The sequence below is a fragment of the Gadus morhua genome, chromosome 12, assembly GCF_902167405.1.
Source record: "Gadus morhua chromosome 12, gadMor3.0, whole genome shotgun sequence".
Taxonomy (NCBI): Eukaryota; Metazoa; Chordata; class Actinopteri; order Gadiformes; family Gadidae; genus Gadus; species Gadus morhua.
Window position 1 is genome coordinate 6916353 of NC_044059.1, and position 12132 is coordinate 6928484.

General features: G+C 43.4%; 1 protein-coding gene across 1 annotated transcript; it reads left to right on the forward strand.

Annotated features, from left to right (window-relative positions):
• Positions 1-1265: 1265 nt before the first annotated feature.
• LOC115555766 (vitellogenin-2) lies at positions 1266-10884 on the forward strand. The gene is made up of 34 exons (XM_030372795.1): positions 1266-1326; positions 1942-1962; positions 2085-2236; positions 2404-2655; positions 2777-2938; positions 3024-3172; positions 3281-3431; positions 3523-3680; positions 4124-4289; positions 4385-4510; positions 4600-4818; positions 4898-5115; positions 5208-5305; positions 5395-5519; positions 5680-5781; positions 5874-5993; positions 6099-6285; positions 6376-6469; positions 6613-6798; positions 6887-7046; positions 7156-7372; positions 7467-7765; positions 7888-7932; positions 8042-8110; positions 8207-8413; positions 8518-8660; positions 8751-8889; positions 8999-9128; positions 9234-9417; positions 9510-9604; positions 9690-9784; positions 9875-10040; positions 10202-10363; positions 10645-10884. The coding sequence occupies exons 1-34, from the start codon at positions 1284-1286 to the stop codon at positions 10752-10754; spliced, it is 4950 nt and encodes a 1649-aa protein (XP_030228655.1). The 5' UTR covers positions 1266-1283; the 3' UTR covers positions 10755-10884.
• Positions 10885-12132: the final 1248 nt, after the last annotated feature.

Consider the following 12132-nt stretch of genomic DNA (forward strand, 5'->3'; position numbering starts at 1 on the left):
ACAGTATTGGGACATGACTCCACGGCGCGTGAACGCGCAACAGCGAGGGCTAGGGTTGAGATTTTCTATGTAGCAAAGGAATGAGATTGGGCAAGCCGAAAAACTGCTCCCGGCCAGGTTTGGCTGCGGTGATACAGCGACGCTAAAAGAGATCGACTTTCGTGGTACAACTAACCCAGGCTTGGAGCTCAACATACCTCGCTAACCCTCTAAGCGAGCTTCGTGGTACAGGGCCCTGCTTGTAACGGCTAATCACACTCATACCTGGAGGTATGATATGTGCCCCTTAATAAAAATAATATATATCTTAATGTTCTACCACCCCCTAGTGGCAGGAGCCCCACATTGCGCCCAGTGGCCATATGCCGCTCGGTCAACAACTGTTCCACCACCGAAAAAATCAACCACTGGCCAGATGGAGCTCCACACATCCGCACACACCATGTGGTATAACATAAGTGTCCGAAAAGCGACCTCTCTCAGATGCGGCTCATTTAGCCATGAAAACGAGCTCATGCTACGTCCTTCAACCATTTACATTTGCATAAAAGCAGACGCTTTTATCCAAAGCGACTTACAATAAGCACATTTGTCATAAGAAAGTGACACAATATATCGCTGTCGGTACAATTAGGAGGATGATCATCGAACCAAGTGAAAATAACTATCAATCGCTAGGTTAAACCATTCCCCGTACACAACAAAGATAGCTAGGTTAAGATGCTACACAACTAAGTAGGCTAGGCTACGAAATACAAGACCACCAAATTGTATTTGAAGGGTCAGTTGCTTGCAATCTACAACTTCAGAGCAAGTTGCTACTACATTCTACCAACTGTCCACACACAAACCTCCGTCAAACAAAATTGGTCTGTAATAAGTAAAGATGGAAAAAATGATTTTAAATTAGCTCAAAGTAATTGTTATTATTATTGAAAACAATTTATCAATATAGGGTTGTACTCTGTGGCGAAAACGTGCACTGCACATAAAAAAGACTAAACTAAAAACATATGGGCATATAAATGGGGCATATCAATTACTTATACCAGCGAAAAAAGCTTAATTGAATAAGCCTTGAAACCCTAATAGAGATATAGTGCAGTATGCCATATTAAACAAGGACCTTGATTTGGACTTTCAAAAAAGTCAGGTTAACCTTACCTCTGTACTGAAAAAAGTGATGTCATGCATTGGGACAACCTGTTTATTTTGAAATCCGTCCCAAAATATTTTCCTTTAAAAGGCATCTCCCGACCATATCGTTCACCATCCCAGCCGTCATGAAGGGACTTATCGTGCTAGCTGTGTCGCTGGTCCTTGTAGGTAGGTTGACCGAACGATACTAAACACAATTACTTATTGAGTTGATGGGTTTTTATTAGTGCTGTCAAGCGATTCAAATATTTAATCGCGATTAATCGCATTAATGTCATAGTTAACTCCCGATCCCTTGATTTCTTTGTCCCATTATTTTTCCTCATTTTAATGCTCTTATCAACATGGAGAAGTGGCTTGCCTTGTCCAAATGTTTTTTTATTGATAACAACATAGCCATATACTGATCAAAACAGGACGAAACAAAAAAAAGCCTATAGTGCAATTAAACGATGAACATATAAACATACTGCCTTGAACATAGTAGTCAGGCTACTGCTTCCTTGGTTTTGAGCCAAAGAAAAAAAATAATTGCGTTAATCGCGCAATAAAAAAAATTAACGCCGTTAAAATTGGTTTGCATTAACGCCGTTAAAAACGCGATTAACTGACAGCACTAGTTTTTATTATTGAGGAGGTGCATTTTAAATTATTAGAATATTCTATAATTGTAGCATTCCGATTTTAAAAATGTTTTGTTGCATTGTGGCAGTTTACATTTTCTGGCACATATGTCCTTGTACCTTTGGTGTTCTTTGCTTACTATTTATTTGTATTTTGCAGCTAGCATAGAACTCAAATACGGTAAGGACATCACACATGCAATTGCAACATTACATAGTTTAAATGACAATCAATTGTTGCTTGGCTAACTAAGCGTGGCACACAATTGACTGTATGCTAATGGCTGTTACTCCTGCTTCCAGCCCCAGAGTTTGCTGTAGGAAAGACCTACACGTACAAGTATGAAGCAGTTATCCTGGGAGGTCTGCCTGAAGCTGGTCTTGCCAGGGCTGGTGTCAAACTGAGCAGCAAGGTCATCATCAATGCTGAGGCTCCTAACACCTTCTTACTCAAGGTAAATACTTTGCATTGTTAATATATAGTGCATAGTAACATAGAACCATACTGAGGATAGGATTTATAGGAATAAGAATAAAGTATGATAATAATAAATAAATACCAAAATTTAAATGTGTGAATGTTCAGTTACTAACTGAAGTAATTTTCGAATTGTCCTTGCAGCTTGTCGACCCAGAGCTCTATGAGTACAGTGGAATCTGGCCCACCGACCCCTTTGTTCCAGCAACCAAGCTTACCTCAGCCCTGGCAGCTCAGCTACTGACACCCATCAAGTTCCAGTATGCTAATGGGGTTGTAGGAACAATCTTTGCACCTGCTGGTGTCTCTACCACAGTGCTGAATGTCTTCAGGGGAGTCCTGAACCTCCTTCAGCTGAATATCAAGAAAACACAGAATGTCTATGAGCTGCAAGAGGTTAGAAATTGTTGCATGCATTACACATTTATTTTTCTTTATTTTTTTCTTTGATGACCTCATCCATTAAATGCCTAAGTATTTCAGTGCCACAACTTTGTCATTGATTTGTGATTGTTAGGCTGGAACTCAGGGCGTCTGCAGGACCCACTATGTCATCAGAGAGGATGTAAAGACTGAACGTCTTCATCTGACCAAGACCAAGGATCTGAACCACTGCCAGGAATTAATTCACAAGGATATCGGCTTGGCCTACACTGAGAAATGTGTTCAGTGTCAAGCTGTAAGTTTCTTTGGTTTTCATTGAACCCTCTCACCTTACAACTCACACACGGGTGTCATAATTGTCTTGTGTCTTGCCTCAACAGCAGGGTATGGCCCTGAAGGGAGCCGTTGCAGTCAATTACATCTTGAAGCCAGCAGCCACTGGTGCTCTGCTCTTGGAGGCAACTGCCACTGAACTCATCCAGTTCTCCCCCTTTAACATCCTGAATGGGGCTGCCCAGATGGAGGCCAAGTATGTATGAATGATCTTTAAAACAGAAGGTTGACTTAAGATATCAATACTTGTGTCACACCTGTGCCAAAAGACCCGAGATTGATGTTGTTGTGTTCTTTTCCACAGGCAACTTTTGACCTATGTTGGTATTTCAAAGACTCCAGTTCTACCCATTGCTGCAGCTTATATTCCCCGTGGATCCCTGCAGTATGAGTTTGCCACTGAGCTTCTCCAGACTCCCATCCAGCTCCTGAGAATCACCAACGTAGAGGCACAGGTGCGTAGCACTAGCCGGCAAACAAAAAACAGACCCAACCAACACAACAATGCTCCCAGAATAACCACGGTCACATTGCCTGTCTTGACAGATCGTTGAAGTGCTGATCCACTTGGTGACTTACAACGTGGCTAAGGTCCATGAAGACGCTCCTCTCAAGTTTGTTGAGCTCATCCAGCTCCTGCGCGTGGTCAGCTATGAAAGGATCGATGCCCTCTGGTCTCAGTACAAGGTCAAGCCAGCCTACAGGTCAGTTGATAATAAAATCGTAACCTTAATTCATCATGAATTTCTACTTCCTTTTTTTCCAAATTTATTCTGAAGTTTCTCCCTTCAGAGCAGAATCCCTAAAAAAGTAACGTAATGGCAGAATTCAAACCTTTTCGCGACGGGAGTTTCCGTATTGCCTTCTGTGTCTCGCTATGATTACACGGATAACTTCAGCTTTGCCCTGCTTGCAAGACACTGATTGGCTCTGTGAATATTCATGCTTAGCGACTCTAGCAACCGACAACAGACCCTTAATCACGGAAACATTTTTAAAAGTACATGGGGATTCAGAGGCTGGAACCAGGCAAATCGTTTCAATCCATGGATCATGGTATCTGCTGCATGAACACCAAAGAAAATGCAGTATCAACGTCCAAAAAGGTCACGAGGAATGTTCAACATTGTATGTTTGGGTTTTGCAGGCATTGGTTCCTGAACGCTGTACCTGCCATTGGAACTCATGTGTCTCTGAAGTTCATTAAGGAAAAGTTCCACCTCGATGACATCAGTGTCGTTGAGGCAGCTCAGGCTCTGATTGGCTCCATCCACATGGTGACAGCTGACCTGGAGTCCATCAAATTGGTCGAGGTAGGTCAGCCTGCCAAATGGTCGCTGTGTTTGTTTGTTTTTACATTTTGGAAATGAAGAAACCTCAATGATATATTATTTTGATCACTCCACAGGCCATGATCTCCCACCACAAAATCCAGGCCAATGCTGTTCTTCGTGAAGTTGTTATGTTGGGCTTCGGCACCATGGTTAACAAATACTGCGTTGCAACGCCACTCTGCCCAGTTGACTTGGTGAAGGTACGTGTTTTTTCCTTCTATTTGTGGGCTACATTAAGAGCAATGAAAGCCCTTCAAATCCCATCTCACCTTTCTTATGTCTCTAACAGCCCATCCACGACCTGCTCATCCAGTCTGTTGCCAAGGTTGACATTGACGGAGCTATTATCGCTCTCAAAGTTCTGGGTAATGCCGGCCACCCTGCCAGTCTTAAGCCAATCATGAAGCTACTGCCTGGTTTCTCCACTGCCGCTGCTGCCCTGCCCCTGAATCTTCACATCGAGGCCATCCTTGCCCTGAGGAACATCGCAAAGAAGGAGCCCAAGCTGGTAGGACAATTCCTGACAGTTGTGCTTTGAACGCACTATTCTGCTTGTTTGGTTCTAACCCTTCACCTCTGTTCATTAGATCCAGGATTTGGCCGTTCAGGTCTTTATGGACAAGGCTCTCAAGGCGGAAATCCGTATGGCTGCTGCCCTAGTGCTGTTTGAGACCAGACTCCCCATGGGTTTGGTGACCGCCATCGCTGACGCAACCCTGAAGGAGAGCAATCTGCAGGTTGCAAGCTTTGTCTACTCTTACATGAAGTCCATGACCAAGAACACCGCTCCTGATTACGCATCAGTGTAAGATGCAACACCTATACTGATGATTAATCTATTCACTATTTTGGGCTGATATAAATGGAACCTAACAGCGGATGACGTTGTTCTTCTAGTGCCGCAGCATGTGCCGTTGCCATGAGGATGCTGAGCCCCAAATTCGACCGGCTGAGCCTTCGCTTCAGCAGGGCTCTCTACTTGGATGCCTACCATAGTGAGTTGAGAATTATGACAAGGGTTTTCGTTTAGACATGTCATCTTGATCACACTGGCAGCTTGACATGTGTCATGTTATGTCTGTAGACCCCATGATGGTTGGTGCTGCTGCCAGTGCTTTCTATATCAATGATGCTGCCACAGTGATGCCCAAGGCTGTTGTGGCCAAGGCCCGTACATACTTCGCTGGAGCTTATGCTGATGTTCTTGAGGTCAGATTAATTTATAAAATTTGATGCATAATATAAGAGCAACAAATATCTAACTCTAGCCTGAACCTTCTGCATAACTTAACATTGGTGATGAAAGAACAACTATGTTCTGAATATGTTAATTAAAAAAGGATTACACTTTGATTGTATTTTATTTCAGCTTGGCGTCAGAACCGAGGGAATCCAGGAAGCCCTCTTGAAGTTGCCCCAGGCTCCTGTGGACGCTGATAGGATCACAAAGATTAAGCACTTCATCCGGGCAGTAGGTTTCTGCCATCACTTCAACAGCAGACTATGACTTCCACACACATGTCAAGCACCACCGTAGAGCTGACAATGATCTCTTTTCTTCAGATTTCCAACTGGAGGGCCACCGCTGTGAACCAGCCACTGGCCTCCGTTTACGTGAAGTTCTTTGGACAGGAAATTGGTTTCGCCAGCATTGACAAAGCCATCATTGATCAGCTCATCCAGGTAATGTGTAAAGTTACAAACTATTCTTAAGTAAATTAATACATTTAACAACATCTAACATTAAACCAAAAGCAACGTTTTAATCGTGGCTTGTTTTCCATACAGGTCGCCTCCGGACCTAGCATTGCCACTTATGGAAGAAAGGCCCTGGAGGCCCTTCTCTCCGGTTTCTCCTTCCACTATGCCAAACCCATGCTGGTTGCTGAGGTGCGTCGCATCATGCCGTCCAACACCGGTCTGCCCATAGAGCTCAGCTTCTACACCGCTGCTGTGGCGGCTGCCACTGTTGAGTGTAAGCTCCAGAAACGTAACCTAACGCAAGCAAAATATAGTATTGCAAATTTGACCTGCTTTTTCACTGACAATGTTCTCTGAATTACAGTCGCAACCACCGTGTCTCCTCCTCTACCTCTGAACTTTGCTGCTGCTCAGCTTCTTAAGTCCGACATTGAGATCAGAACCGCGGTTACTCCAAGGTAAGACAAAACAGAGACGCTGCTTGTGCCAGAAAATGTTTTTTTTGCTTGCAAACATGATCATAAGATGCATTTCAATTCCTAATAAGGACCGTAATCATGACTGCTATTTCATCCATGTTCCATTCCTTTGTGACCTTCAGTGTTTCCATGCATACTTATGCTGTCATGGGCGTGAACACCGCCTTGATCCAGGCTGCCATCATGTCAATCGCCAAAATTCACACAATTGTTCCTGCAAAGATTGAAGCAAGAATTGACGTTATCAAGGGCAACTTCAAGATTCAGGCTTTGCCTGTCCAGGGTTTAAATAAGATCACAGCTGCAACGTATGTCATTTTTCTCTCTGCCGATCATTCAGATAATAATTTTGAAATAGTATTTTGAAAAAGCCTAAGGTTCTCTCTTCTCTTGCAGTGTGGAGACCTTTGCCATAGCAAGAAATGCTGAAGACCTTGCAGCTGCAAAGCTTACCCCAATGATTCCAGTAAAGTCCAACACACTGTCACGTGAAATATTTACTTCAAAGATCGCTTCCAAGTTGGCTTCTTTGACATCCTCTCTGGGTAGTGGATTGGTGAGTTTGGGACCTGCTCTTTGGAAAACACAAACAAATGCAATATTTACAGATTCATAGTTTTAGGAATATTGTCCGAATTTCATTTTGTATTGCTTTGTTTTTACAGTCCAAATCATCAGAAATCATTCCTGTTGATTTGCCTGGGAACCTCATCAGGAAGATCAACCTCAATGCTGCCTTTGCTAAGAAAATGTGCGGTGAACTTAAAACATTCGGAATCAAGGTATGCGCCGAGATTGAATCCCGGAACGCCGCCGCCATCAAGGACTGCCCACTATATGCCGTTGTTGGAAAACATGCCCTCATTCTCGAGATTTCACCAGGCAAATACAAATATTTAAATGATTACAATTATAATACATTGGATTGCATATAAATATTTAAATCAAATAACTTTTATCAACCATTTGCCTCCAGCCGCTGGACCTGTGATTGAGAAGATCGAGGTTGAGATTCAAGTTGGCGAGAAGGCTGTGGAGAAGATCATCAAGGTGATCAACAGGAGCCAGGAGGAAGAAACCGTCGAGGAGAGGAACGTCTTGCTGAAACTCAAGAAGATCCTGGTTCCCGGTCTGAGGAACGCCACCAGATCTTCCTCTTCCTCCAGCAGCTCTAGTTCCCTCAAATCCAGCTCAAGCAGCAGTTCTAGCAGCCGCTCTTCCTCCTCATCCTCCTCCTCCTCCTCCTCCTCCTCATCCAGCGCCCGCGTGTCGAAGGTGATGCTTGTTTTTGGTCTCAATTCCTGGGCTTGAAAAAAACATCAACATCAACACATGAAATAGATTTTTGTTTTAAAGTAAAAGTTTGTTAAATGTCTTCTTGTTTTGTTTTATTTCAGCAACAGTCATTCGAGATGAAGTTTTCCAAGACTCACATCCACCAGGTGTGTTATATGTAATTTCTCGTTGAAGAAATATAATTATACCAGTAGTTATGCATATTGGTCGTTGCGTTATGTATTTCACTCCCCTATTATCTTTTATGTTTTTCAGCATTCCGTTTCCGCAGCCAGAACATCAAGCAGAAGTAGCGCTGCCAGCTTCGAGGCCATCTACAACAAGGTGCAGTCATCAGAAAGAATCAATGCATGTGATGGGTCACATTGAACACTCAATGATTGCTGGTGCTAAGCTTATCCCTTCTGTATGAATCCTCAGGCCAAGTACCTTGCGAACGCCATCAATCCCACTGTGACAATCCTTGTCCGTGCTGTGAGAGCTGACCACAAGGCCCAGGGATACCAGGCCACAGCCTACTGGGACAAGCCGGCTTCCAGAGTCCAGCTGATCCTCGCTAACCTGGTGGAGGAAAACCACTGGAGGATCTGCGCTGACGCCGTGCTGCTCAGCTATGAGAAAATCATGGTAAAACCTTCTTCAGCGACAACCCCGAATTCAGCTCCAGGAACAGCTATCATCGTTTTCTGTGTTTTGCATGCTTGAAATTAATATTTGTCATTTTCAATTAGGCCAAGGTTGCCTGGGGAATTGATTGCAAGGAATTCGAGACCAAGATCAATGTTGAAACTGGGCTGGTTGGAAAAAGCTCTGCGATGCGCCTGAAGTTTACCTGGGACAAGCTTCCAACTTCTGCGAAGCGCTATGCCAAGATGTAAAGCCACAAATCATACCGACTTAATCATAACATTTAGCATTGAACATTTAGCTGAATGTATAATATATGAATTTCTTCCTGATCAAGGCTGTCAGACTACCTCGGAAATGCTGCACAGTTGGCAGGCTTGGAAATGTCAAAGGCTAAGAATTCTCTGAAACAATTGAAACTGACTTTGGCTTTGACATCTGACAAAACTCTAAATGTTGTGCTGAAGACACCAAAGGTAGGCTTCTCCTAAATATAGTAGTTTGAAAAAATACAAAAAAGATCATTGTTGTGCCGTTCCTTTAATTCTTGGTGATCAATATCAAAACATTACTTTTCCTATACAGAGAACCTTCTACAAACTGGCTGTGATCCTTCCTGTCTACATCCCTGTTGGAAATACAGCTGATGAGTTGGTGGCCTATCAGAACAGTCTATCTGATAAGATTATATATGTGCTCACCAAAGCAAATGCAGGTAAGCCTCGATTTAAAATAAATTACTTTCCGTGTTATTTACTTTCTACAAAAGAATGAAAACAAAATATGCGTTCTTTGATTAATCTGTCTCATTTTGCAATAGCTGTGTGCACCATCGTCAATGACAAGGTGACCACGTTCAACGAGCGCATCTTCAAGAACCAGATGCCCGAATCTTGCTCTCAAGTTTTGGCACAGGACTGCACCGAAGATCTGAAATTCATTGTTCTGCTGAAGAAGGATCTGGCATCCAACAAAAAACAAATCAATGTGAATATTGCTGACATGTGAGTAAATCCCTTCCAAGAGTTCATTGGACGTATCGACACGTTCATCGACCCATGTATCTATAAAGACCCCTTACTATTTATTTTCACAGTGAGGTTGACCTAATTCCCCTGAACAACAACATCATCGTGAAGATCAATGGAGTCATATTGCCCACTGCCAACCTGCCGTACCAGCACCCTACAAGTACATAAGTAACACTGTGAACTGGAACTACAGCCCAATACGTGATGTATTGTACCAGTAATATTTATACCTGTGATTATTTCAGACAAAATCCAGATCAAGAAGCTGCGTGAGGGCATTGCTCTCCATGCGCCAAGCCATGGTCTTCAAGAGGTGTTTTTGGACGCCAACACATTGAAGGTATCAATAAAAAAAGCCAATGCAATGCACCATTTTCCTCTCCTATATGACACAAGGAGGTTCCTTATCAGTGGATCATTCTGTTCACAGGTCAAGGTGGCCGACTGGATGAAGGGACAGACCTGTGGACTCTGTGGAAAGGCTGACGGAGAGGTCAGAGAGGAGTACCAGACCCCCAACGGGCGTCTCGCCTCAAACTCAGTCAGCTACGCTCAATCCTGGGTGATCCCTGCCGAGAGCTGCCGCGACCTCTCAAGTAAGACCAGTGGATGATATGGCCAAGGCTTGGTTGAGTTTATCAGCTTGGTGCACAGTTACAAAATGTGTTTAAGCTTCAAACTGGGTTTTGATGTTAATCATTCGGTTGACTACAAAATGCATATCATAACTTTGGAATTACTTTTTCTTCTCCTTCAGAATGTTACATGAAGCTTGAATCTGTGAAGCTGGAGAAGCAAATGATCCTCCATGGAGAAGAGTCCAAATGCTTCTCCGTTGAGCCTGTGTTGCGCTGCCTGTCTGGTTGCACCCCACTGAAGACCATCCCTGTCACCGTTGGTTTCCACTGTCTGCCCGCCGGTAAGTCAAAACCCCTTAAAGACAGGGGCGCTTCGTAGTGGGGGACGGGGGAGGTTGGGGTGTTTGACTCCCCAGCCCGAAAGGTGCTTGGTTCGAACCCCAATATCAACAGACTACTTGTAGACATTCCTAGAGCAAGATGCATAACCTAATGCCTAACCTTCTCCTTTCTAAATAACATCTGTAATTCACTGGAGCTTGCTTTCAATGAAAGGGTCTGCAATGAAAGTGATCAAATAATGTAGTATTCTAAACTGCTTTGTTCTCCATCGTCCCTGTAGATTCTAACATGAGTTCCACCCATCTGAACAACATCTATGAGAAGAGCGAGGACCTGAAGGAGAACACCGAAGCCCACCTGGCCTGTCGCTGTTCAGCACAGTGCGCTTAAGAAAACTTAGACTATATGTTCCCTATTGTATTGTACAAATGGTAGTATGGAGGATTAATCGATATTCCTTACCCTACTGCATGTATTAGGTGTCTGTATTATGTTCTAATAAAACCTGCATTCATTTCCATGGCAGACTTTGTGCATTAATTATTTTGCCACTGTTTGCGCTCATCTTTGGAAAATAGAGTCTTAACACATGACCGTGAATATTGGGATATTCTTAAAAAAAAGGACCTGCAACTGCAAGACAAATTGCTATGCTTGCTAAAGTCTGATTCCTGAACTACATCTACAACCACATGTCACACAAAATACCGTAATTGCATTCAAGGCCACTGAGCATACACACATGTTTGTAGTTCAATATAAGAAATTAAAACATAGGCCCCATTATGGAGTCTAACTCGGTGAATGTGAAGGATGTTTGGTTTGATAGTTATGACGAAGAGGGAACGCTCCGTTCACTTGCATGGACAGAGTCTCTGGTTGCTAAGCAACCTCAACGTCTTGGCGGACTGCTTCTCTGCTGATCAACACTACGAATGCTGGAAACACACCAGACACACCATGTGAAGTTATTGAACCCGATTATTGTTATTTATATCCGAGATTATTTAATCTAACCCGATCTAAACTCTATCACCCAAACACGGCGGCGTTTGGGTTTCCTACCTCGGACTCCAGCGCAGCCATGTCCATGGCAGCCACGGCCGGCAACTTTCTTTATTCTGGGTGGAAATAGTAACATAGTTACGCCATTAAATGCGTTTATGGAAACATTTCTAGCGAGAAATGTGCATTTTACTTTCATAATGTTCGCTCGGTGAATGTGAAGGATGTTTGGTTTGGTAGTTATGACGAAGAGGGAACGCTCCGTTCACTTGCATGGACAGAGTCTCTGGTTACTAAGCAACCTCAACGTCTTGGCGGACTATATATCTGCTGATCAACACTACGAATGCTGGAAACACACCAGACACACCATGTGAAGTTATTTAACCCGATTATTGTTATTTATATCCGAGATTATTTAATCTAACCCGATCTAAACTCTATCACCCAAACACGGCGGCGTTTGGGTTTCCTACCTCGGACTCCAGCGCAGCCACGGCCGACATTTTTCTTTATTCTGGGTGGAAATAGTTACATAGTTATGCCATTAAATGCGTTTATGGAAACATTTTTAGCGAGAAATGTGCATTTTACTTTCATAATGTTCGCTCAGTGAATGTGAAGGATGTTTGGTTTGATAGTTATGACGAAGAGGGAACGCTCCGTTCACTTGCATGGACATGGACTCATCTAGCTGCGTTGGCGCGTTGACGCGTTGGAAGCGTTGAACCACCACACACTGGTCAAGCGTCAGGTTAGGCGC